Source organism: Pleuronectes platessa, chromosome 4 (genome assembly GCF_947347685.1).
Source record: "Pleuronectes platessa chromosome 4, fPlePla1.1, whole genome shotgun sequence".
Classification (NCBI taxonomy): Eukaryota; Metazoa; Chordata; class Actinopteri; order Pleuronectiformes; family Pleuronectidae; genus Pleuronectes; species Pleuronectes platessa.
Window position 1 is genome coordinate 24,221,282 of NC_070629.1, and position 10,018 is coordinate 24,231,299.

The 10,018-nt window shown below is 39.4% G+C and overlaps 2 protein-coding genes across 2 annotated transcripts; both read right to left on the reverse strand.

The window, feature by feature from the left end:
* Nucleotides 1-823: 823 nt before the first annotated feature.
* polb (polymerase (DNA directed), beta) lies at nt 824-6,218 on the reverse strand. Its single transcript, XM_053420306.1, has 14 exons — nt 6,003-6,218; nt 5,295-5,352; nt 4,692-4,758; nt 4,154-4,228; nt 3,979-4,037; nt 3,735-3,784; nt 3,528-3,579; nt 3,391-3,445; nt 3,233-3,305; nt 3,059-3,129; nt 2,875-2,961; nt 2,659-2,735; nt 2,256-2,395; nt 824-2,122 (listed from the first exon to the last, which is right to left on the reverse strand). Exons 1-14 carry the CDS (start codon nt 6,061-6,063, stop codon nt 2,028-2,030), a joined length of 1,020 nt encoding a protein of 339 aa, XP_053276281.1. The 5' UTR covers nt 6,064-6,218; the 3' UTR covers nt 824-2,027.
* A 163-nt stretch (nt 6,219-6,381) lies between these two features.
* On the reverse strand, nt 6,382-9,593 carry enkd1 (enkurin domain containing 1). Its single transcript, XM_053421588.1, has 8 exons — nt 9,475-9,593; nt 8,634-8,727; nt 8,195-8,419; nt 7,867-8,039; nt 7,629-7,784; nt 7,234-7,376; nt 6,965-7,101; nt 6,382-6,857 (listed from the first exon to the last, which is right to left on the reverse strand). The coding sequence occupies exons 2-8, from the start codon at nt 8,719-8,721 to the stop codon at nt 6,697-6,699; spliced, it is 1,083 nt and encodes a 360-aa protein (XP_053277563.1). The 5' UTR covers nt 8,722-8,727; nt 9,475-9,593; the 3' UTR covers nt 6,382-6,696.
* Nucleotides 9,594-10,018: the final 425 nt, after the last annotated feature.

Here is a 10,018-nt window from a genome sequence, read left to right on the forward strand (position 1 = left end):
TGGGGACATTTGCAGTGTAAAGCAGCAGAAAGGCATCATATAAGGAGCATGCAGTACTTGGGTGAAGGAATATAAAGAAATATAAATAAAACAAATATGTAGAACAAATATACATGTAATTAAACCGGTAGAGATAGTGTAAAGAAATATATTATGTGTCAGAATATGTACAGTGAATGGATTGCAAATAACTGTTTATATCGCACTGATATTTTCTTTTTATAAATTAATATAGTACAGTGAATATTGCACAGTTGAGAAGCATTAAATTGACAGTCCATAGTGGTGGTGAATGTAGTGTGCATAGCTTGTGTATCAAAGGGTTTAATAGTAAGTCACAAACAACTGTTATTCTTTATGAGCATATCAACAGTAAGTCTGAAATGACTTGTTCTGGTGATTCAGAATAATCACCAGGACAACTAAACTCAACAGTGCAGTAAATCCAGGAAAAGACCATAATGGCACAAGAGATTAATGTCCAACAGCTGGTAGATCTTCAGCTTTACCTGGCAGAGCTGAGGGCAAAGGAAAATAAAGAGGAGAACAGACAAGGACTGCAGAAGATGAAAGAAATGTTCATCATGTACGATGACTGTCACACTGTCGGTGCTAGGGCCTAATAACAGTATTTACAACATTGATTAAAAAGAACCAGTTTGTAACATAATGGAAAAGTGGGTCAATGTTTAAAGTATTTGCACATATGAAATGTCTGATAGAGATGAAGGGAGCAGCAACGAAGAAATAAATTGAGTTATTGTCAGTAATGGTAGAGTATGTGAGTATAGGCATAAATTAAAAAGAAAAGTTCCACCCTGGATCAAACATGTGGCTTTTATTCTCATTCCTGCAACAGATTTCTCTGCAGTGAACCAGAAACACCACAGCTATATTTATATTGTCCGGCTATGCTAGCAAGTCAGCTGAGCTTAAGCCACATGTATCTACCTAAACATCCCGGACGGACACGACAACAATTTTTCAAAACGGTTGAAAAGCAAAGTAAAAATGTAATTTTTTATAAAAACATGACACAGTAATTTTAGCAACCCATTTATTTGACTCATTCATAAAAAGACGTTAAAAACCCACTCATTGGCATAGTTTTTTCTTAAATACTTTTGAACTGAAATACAACCACCCACATTAAAAACTGACTTCAAGTCCTAATCCTAACATTCATGTTTTGTGGTGCAGATTAAAAGATGTACCTGAAGTTACTCCGTAGATGCATTCCTGATGCCTGTTAGCTGTTTTAATTTTGTTTACTGCTGTTAAATGCCCCCCTGAAAACTGGATCACACAATTCCCTACACATAAGTTTTCACACAAACTTGTACAACATGTAACAGTCTTTTTCACTTATCAATCAAAACCTGAGAAAATGTGTATTCTTCCAATTTGATTGTATCACTAGAACTAGAAACTGCACCAATTGATGAAAACTTTTTTCTTCTAATATTTGTTGACTAGCCCCAAATGGTAGAGAATTATTACATGTGTAACCCCCTCCACCACACACACACACACAAACACACATTTTCATGGTGAATTAGAAAAACTACTAAAGTAGGGATAAGTAAAGGATCTCATTTGCATGTGTAATAACTACACATTAAACCACATTTTCACATCCAATCCAAAGTATTACACATCACAACTGTCCTGATTGTGGAGATGACAGAGGTCCTCACTGTTTATGATGGTTGAGTTCAAACTGTATCAGAATCCAGGCCCCTTTAAGACCAATACTCTTAGGTTATGTAAACAAAATAAATTACAGTTGAGCCTAATTAAAAACCTTTTCTTTTAAAGCTCATAAGCTTTCATAGGTGACAATGGAAAATAGATTCTTAAAATCAAGATAAAAATTGTCCAAAACAAGTGAGTAAATGACGTTCACAGTTGTTTTCATAACATCGTTGACATCGATAACATTGCTGAATGGTACATGAAAGACGAACACACATTTGTGTACGCATGCTTCCGATCTCGTAGCCTTTAATACAGATGTAACTGCAACTTCACTGGCTGCGCTCCTTTGGCTCTCTGTATTTGTACTGGATGTACTCAAAGATGTCTCTCTCACTGTCCACCAGAAGAGGTTCCCCAGCCACACCTGAAATAGATCCACACAGAAGAATAGCTGATATTAGAAGCTGAACGCATGCGAAGTTACTGACTGATGATAGAGGCGGCACATTGCTGGAACAGAGTTCACAAGGTTCATATCATATTTGACTGAGACTCACCAGTGACCCCCAGTGGTCGGATGGTGTACTCGTTAAGGGTGAAACCTTTCTCCAGGGCATGAGTTCTCATATTTTTATTGAAGATATCACTTCCAGTGAAATACAGGACACCACAGTAGTACTGGTCTTTAGGAATTAACCTTTGGGAAAATGGGGAAAGGATAATTACAAAGCAGGATCAAACAGATTGTAATAAAAAACTAAAAATGTAAGTTGCCTATTCACTGTTGTAACCATGTATCAAAAGCTTTGTGTTACAGTAGGTCAAGGTAGTGTTTTAATTTAATTTAATAAATCACGTCTGCATCCTGACCAATGCACAGACTTAGCCCATATTGTTCTGTGTAAACACATACTTAAAACACCTAATTTTGGAAACACCAAGCAATATAGAGCAGGGCACCTGATATCAATACGCCTGTGAAGGTATTCTTCTTCCTCATCATCATCATCATCACTCTTCTGCAGTTGGCAGACTCCCTAGAAACACAAGAGTTGGACCATTGTGACCTCAGTCATGCGCTTCATGGGTTGGGTATGGTTACTGTACTAACTGTGTTACCAGTCACATCAGACACACACAGCTGAGCACATGAGACAAAATAAGCAAAGGCCTCACCATGAACTTGGTGTCTCCTTTGGAGAGAGTGTCGGTCACAAACCCTGAGGACTCAAAATGACTGACCATGTCGTGGAGGAGCTTGGGCTGGAGAAGAAGAATGGAAAAGAATGAATAAGACAAAGAGGAAAGCTGCAGATCATGGCAAAACACAGTGGTGAGGTAGAATGGAGAAGAGTTGTACCTGTTTCTCAGTCTCAGAGGTGTAGTCTGGATGTGTCAGCAAAATATCAATATCACCACTCGAGGCAGCACCTGGAAATTATGAACATGTGAATCAATTTCATGATTCCCAGAGTCTGAACTCCTGCCATTGACTTGAACATCCGCTGTAATAATCACAAGGGGAAGATTTTACCTCTCCTGTAACTTCCACAGATTGTTCCAATATATTCTTCACCAACTATCTTCAACTCTCTATGAATCAGAGTCTAAAAAAAACATTTGAACACAGATTTAGAAAAAGCTAAACAATACTTATCAGAACATAACTTAAAAATACAAATGCTTGATCACCTCCATCTTTTCCATTTCAGCACGAGGGATCCTTTTCTCAAACTCCTCAAAGTACCTGAAGGCAGCACAATAATCCATGAAGCACAGCTCATGTATCAATAGAAAGACTTTTCACCTTCACACTGAGCAGAACTTACTTGAGTCCAATCTGTTGATGATGGTTCAGTTTGCTCTCGATCTTTTTCAGATCTAAATAAGGAAAGAAAATAAAAGACCATTAAAACCATAATGGACATTTATTGAGTATGTGCTACATATGTGTCAAAATATTACAAGAAGTCACACAAAAATAAATTAAAAAATATATTTTTATAATTATAATGCAAGTCAGCTTTAAAACAAACCTTCCAGTGTCTTCACCCCTTCTTCAAAAAACTTCCTGGCAGCAGCAGGGCTGAAGTCAACAGGCAGAAGATGCACTTTGTTATATGAAGCACTTGTTGAAAATGTAAATGAAAACAAAAAATATGCGGTGTCCCTTTGGCAACTGAATTAGTCTTACAGTGATTTTATTTAGTCTTGATGCGTTTCCTTGTCCATACACAATATCTAATAGGTTTTTCATTTGTACTAACAGGTAAGACGTACCCAATTCCAGTAACTCTGGTGAGGAAATTGATGGAAGAGCTGGTGTCATCAGTTCTGATCTAGAGACAAATATAAATGCAGAACATTAGTCAGTGTAAAGTGTTAAATTTAACTATTTAACAAAAAAAAATTACAGCGTGTCATCAATCATGTATTCTCAGGCCAAATGATTCACCTTTTCCAGTTTGCGTAGTGTCCCAGTTTGTAAGAACTCATCAATCTTTTCTGCTATTTTTTGTCCCACACCTTCCTGTTAAAATGGGAAAACAAACAAGAGGGTGCTGAGCAGTGCGAGCTGCAGCGGTTACGTAAGGTGCCCAGAGTGGCTGCTCAGGCTAAGCAGCGGGCATCACTTCACACACAACCACAGCAACATCACTACACAAGTGTTGAAGACAAACAATGATGCGGACATTTCCAATCATCTTACACCACCTTACTTTCAGGGAATTTCTTTATGAAGCAAATTATGACACAATACAAACACTTAAGACTGACCAGTATTATATTATCATTGTTTTCAACTGCAATTCCTAAACACTGTAACCTTCATAAAGGTAGAATTTATAACAGGACTTAATACTGCATTACACTTTCTGTTTTTGTGCTTGTACTGGCCAATTGGCAACATGTGCCACAAATCAGCTAATGAATTATTTATACGAGTTACTCAATAGACATTCAATTTGTAAAATTGTATTCAATGCACATACCAGTTTCTTGGCCTCTTCCCCATTCTTGATCTTGTTAGGGTACTTGGAAATGGTAGATGCTGCTTTCCTAGGCACAGAGCACAAGACCAGTGGTTATGTAACAGCCAAACAACATAGTAATAAAAAGCTTTCCCTGAATTCCTACTATAATAATGTAAAACAAAATCTAACCCTAACCCTGTTATAAAAAATTGGCCATCAGTTTAATGACCGCTCCCCCCCCTCTCAGTAAATACTGCATTATCAAGCACATCAAGTTAACTAATAATAAATCCTGTCCTCATGAAGCTCATATCATTTGGTATCGGTTGAGATCCTTTTGTGGGGGTGCTGATCCAGTAATATAGTTACTAAACAGGCGGTTATATTGTATTTTACAGTGTACAAAGTGTTTTTCTTATATACTTTGTCCATCCTCACTTATATAAGTGGTGTTATTGATGCCAAAATTAACATAACCCAATAATCTTAAAGAAGGTAGGTCTTGTTGCAGGGTTGCTGTAATAAACAACATTACTTTTATCTCTGTGAGTGCAACAGCATAACATTTAATTTATTTCAGTATTTACACAATATTTGAACACGTCCGCCTCCAGACCTTACCTGTAGGCGTTGTACTTGTGGATGGCTCTGTTGACATTTTTCTCATAGTTGGCCAGCTCTGCAGAGAGAAGTAAGACAGTACAAAGCTTAATACTTCATTCACAACCAGTCCCACCCACTGCAGGACACCATCACAGCACTGGGCAGCTTAAGGAGAGGAACTACACCCACCCAGTATGGACTTTAACTTAACTGTGCAATATTCATCCTGTCTGTGCAAAACAATGGTTCATGTGCAATCCAGTCAATGCAAATATTCTCACACTGTATATATGAGTTCTTATTCCATTCACATTTTTCTATATTTCTTACATTTCCTCACACTCATGTATTATTATCCTTACACTTGCATGATACATATTACTTACTGATGCCTATTTTTGACTATTGCATCTGTAATATTGCAAATATCCCCATTTCAGGACAATTAAAGGATGATCTAATCTGATTCTACCTCATGAAACCACTGTGGTTTGTTGCTGCTATTTCAGGAAGGCATTTAAATGGCAGTGACCACTAACGTCCCGGATTTACCTTCTGAACAATTATTGGGAAATGCAAGAGAGGCGTATTATGGTTAAACATGGATTGAGAGATGAAGCACACATGCAATACGTTCTTTTTCAGGGTTGTTGTTGTTTAACAATAGAACATAGCAATCATGCTAGCGTCTGTTAGCTGAGAGCAGCTGTCCGATTCTTCACGTACCGACAAGAAAGTCTGTTATTCCCTCGTTGGGAGATTCCTGCGGCGCTTTCCTCTTGCTCATCGTGGACGTGGAAACCTCTCGAACGTCCTCTGGGGATTCAAACTGTTTTATATGAGCGTAAAGTAAAGTTAAGACCGCTTAGTATTCTTGGTTAGCCTTTAGCACATCAGCTAGCTCACACCGAACAATGGCCGCAGGACGTTGGAGGGGGCGGGGCTTGTGTAACACGTGACAGACTCTCAGGGTGATTCTCTGCATTGACTCAGGTTTTTTTTATTCTTTTTTATTTAAACGCATCGTAAGTACTTATTCAAAATTATAAAATGCAGCGACTTTACAAAAAATAACCAACAGTCAGTTTTACACATAATCCCTCAATGAATAACGATGTTTTTAAAACGACAACACTCTGTTACAAAAATACTTTAGGATCTAATGGAGGTATTTATTCAATTAACTTAATGTACTTAGCATTTGCTTTTTTCCTCCAAGATAAGATTGTAATCATTAACTTTAAAATTCAATTCCCAGCCCTTTAAAAACATATAATAAACATGGTTCAGTATTGTGTTACATAATGCAGCTACAAATGAAAGATAAATCTCGATAAAGCAGTTGATCTACAGGTCCGTCTCCCCTCCTCCTCCTCTTCTTCTTTCTTCCATCTCCCTCTCCTCCTCTTCTTCTTGTGTGTTAGGAATCTATTTTTATGTAAACTTTGTCCCTTGAGAATATCTTAATGGCCTCCTCGATTTCAGAAAGCCGACAATCAAGCTGGGTCCTTCTCGAGCGAAGACTCAGATGGTCAGCTTTGAGCGGAAGTGACAGCAGCTCAGTCACCAGGGAGCAATGGGCTGTGAAAAACCAGCAACAACAGAATTAGACTCTGCACACACATTACTCTGAGAGACTGTGGTCATTGTGAGTATCAGGACAGAGATGAAGAGCAGCAGAGACATACACTCTTTGAGGGACTTCAGCGTCTCCTGTCGCTCACTCTCAGGCATCAGGGTGTGACCTGCTGGGGCTGAGGGATCAGGTGCGTTCCTCCTCCTCTCCTCCTCCTCTTTACGCCATTGCTCCTTCCTTTCTTCAAGACTGTGAGCGTGCGTTTGAGTGACAAACAGAGCAGGAGCAGACATAAGCAGCAGAATGACAGAATACAAAAAAACTGGATACTTTTGAGTTGATTAGGATTCTGAATTTGAGATTTTCTGTAGGAGTACTCACTACAGAGGCACCTGTCCCTTGACTGCACTGGGCACAGGCTTGTCTCTCAGGTTGGTCAGTGACTGGGACCGACGCATCACAGCTTTTCCTGCCGCTCGGGCGTTATGTTTAATGAAGTCAATGTTCTGACCCTGAACCTGTAACTGTATCCACATATAACAATGCATGGAATGAAACAAACAGGAAATATTAGAGATCCCATTCAAGGCAAGTGAAGTGCAGTCACGTTATTTGTTTAATAAATCATTTTGGAGCACAAGACAATAAAAGTAAGGCTTTCTCTTGTCTTGTCTTCTCTCTTTTCTTTAACAGAAAAAATACTTTATACACTATTCCTCTTTTTGCCTGATCATGTGTGTGTATCAGTAAGTAATCATGTACTGGCGAATCCTCACATGCAAATCCAGGTCACGTGCAGAGTTACAGGACGCAGGGCGGTGCAAAGCTACAGGAGAGGTTTTGGAGCGTGGTCTTGTTGGGGTAGTAGATCCCCCGTTAGAGTGGGCCTTCAGAAAGTTCTGACACTGTGGTTTAACCGATGGACTTGAAACCTGTGCAGAACAGACTGGATTAACAACGACCCAGAGGAAATGTTCATAACTGGATGACTAAACATCTCAATAAAATCCTTACCTGAAGCTGGACCATGAGCCTGGATGGGACAGTCTCGTATTTGGAGGAAGTCCAGAGAGCTTTGACTGGAACCGGACGAGACTGTGCTCTCACGGCCTCCTGCTCTTTGCAGCGTCTCTGGATTTCCCGGAGATGACGTACATTCTCTTTACTGAAGTCGTGAATTCGCTGTCCTTAAGGGACAAATAACAAAAGATGTTTCAATCAAAATCTCTTACTTGCAAATCAAAAAAACATCAAATAAGAAAAGATTCTGACACGATAGAACAAGCTTTTCCTGTTTTTGACAACCACAAGATGTAAAAGAAAACAAATCAATGGCACTCACTCTGTTTGGGAACAGGGGTAATTGAAACACCGTCTAGTTTGAGGAGATCCCCTATTACGCCTCTCCGTCCTCGCTCCATAATATGTGCGGCATTAGGCCCGATACGGGACGGATGTGCTGGGGTACGAGCACTGTAGTAGCCTGGGTACAACACAGGATCTGGAGCAAGGGGCCCTGAGAGCAGGCCCAACGTAACATTATGGTTCCCCTCTAAGCGTCCACGAGCTGGGGGAGGAAAGAAAATGTAAATAACTTTATAACAAAGTGTGGATTTAAGTGGAATTCAATATGCTGCCAAAAACTCAAATCTTGTGGCTGAAATATAAAATAGAAGGAGACAGAAATCGAAGGTTTGTAGATATTAGTTTGACGACCCTACATAAACAATGTGAGAAGTGGTGTTTCAGTAAAGCTTAATAAGCACATGGCTGCCTCTGACCTGAAGCAGGCTGTTTGTTGTAGTACTGAGGAAACAGTGAAGGATCCGGGGGGATTGGCCCAGATATCGATGACGGCCCCTCACACATCTGAAGCTGTAAATAATAAACAAACTTACAAATAAAACCTACAGTTTCTGCTGAGAAATTCAAACACAAACCAAAATATTTCACAGTGATATCGAGCCATTGATTAGTGTTTGTAAATATAAATCCTTGGGCCTGCAGGTGGTGGCAGAATCCGTTTAATGTTTTACTATATGTGATTTAACAGTCTGCAATTTAATCAATCAAAATCAGCCCATGAATTGTGTTTATGAATGGTTTGACACACCTAAACCCTTAGTGATATTATGTATTAACTTATAAACCCTTCATACCGGGTGCTGCATCATGTAGATGCACCAACACAGGCTTTAAGTACAGTTCTTACACCACAGACAGGAAGTAATGTCTCCATGAAATACACATGTCTCATCCGAAGGTGGTAACACAACATTGTTTAATGCTTGAGGTCAAACAGCTGATCACACAGACTGACCCTACGTGTGTTTGTTATGTTTAAATCTGTGGTCAGTGTGTGTGTCTGTGTGTGTATGTGGTTGTATTGTAGCTACACTGCACGAAACAGCATCACTCAACCAGTCGTTGTTTTGAATGAGGCTAGCAGCAGCTCTGATTAGCTTAACAGTGTCTAACAATAGCTATTGTTGACCAGCTTGTTGACTTGTGTGATCATCACAGACGAAACACAACCGAGCGGTTAACGGTCAGTCTCAGCTGAACCGTGCGTCGACCGATCAACTGTAACCGGTCAAGTCGAATAGAGTTGAACTCGTTTACCTTGAGGATCGTCTGTGTTTATCTTGAGGAGGATTTTGTTCACGCGCGCTGATGACGCCGAGGTGTCAACGCTTGTTTCAGGAGTCGTCCCCATGGCAACGACGCGTCCGCGCATAGAACTAGACACGACAGACTGGAAGGAACCTGTTTAATTTAAAACCATTCAGACAATTCAAACAGTAAAATGATTATATTAAATATTAAATCATTCAGAACACATTGAAATTACCTTTGAAATAATATGTGACACGCAAAAAGTGCTTGAAAGAGGCAGATAAGACTTTAAACACCCTTAAAAAATAAGATAAAGCTTTATTGATCCACATACTGGAACATTCCGTTGTTACACAAGCAGGAGGTCAGAATGAGTAAGACAAGAGAATACAAATATAAAAAAAAGGTAGTAGAATAAAAAATGGTATGTATAGTATATGCCTGCCACAGCAATTTAAGGTGTCGTGCTCACTTCTAGCAGGTGTTTTTCTGGGTGATTAAAGGTTTAAGTCCCTGAGTGTTGCCTTCCAGGCTGTCTGTAAATTCCCTA

What these genes read in the sequence shown, in the direction of transcription:
- polb (XM_053420306.1), bottom strand. Translation starts at nt 6,063, where the DNA reads ATGAGCAAGAGGAAAGCGCCGCAGGAATCTCCCAACGAGGGAATAACA. An exon ending in GGGAAGAGGCCAAGAAACTG is followed by an intron (nt 4,229 to 4,691) that starts GTATGTGCATTG and finishes CCATTTTAACAG; the next exon opens with GAAGGTGTGGGACAAAAAAT. An exon ending in AAGGAGACACCAAGTTCATG is followed by an intron (nt 2,736 to 2,874) that starts GTGAGGCCTTTG and finishes TTGTGTTTCTAG; the next exon opens with GGAGTCTGCCAACTGCAGAA.
- enkd1 (XM_053421588.1), bottom strand. Translation starts at nt 8,721, where the DNA reads ATGTGTGAGGGGCCGTCATCGATATCTGGGCCAATCCCCCCGGATCCT. An exon ending in TACCCCTGTTCCCAAACAGA is followed by an intron (nt 8,040 to 8,194) that starts GTGAGTGCCATT and finishes TTGTCCCTTAAG; the next exon opens with GACAGCGAATTCACGACTTC. An exon ending in CACGTGACCTGGATTTGCAT is followed by an intron (nt 7,377 to 7,628) that starts GTGAGGATTCGC and finishes ATGTGGATACAG; the next exon opens with TTACAGGTTCAGGGTCAGAA.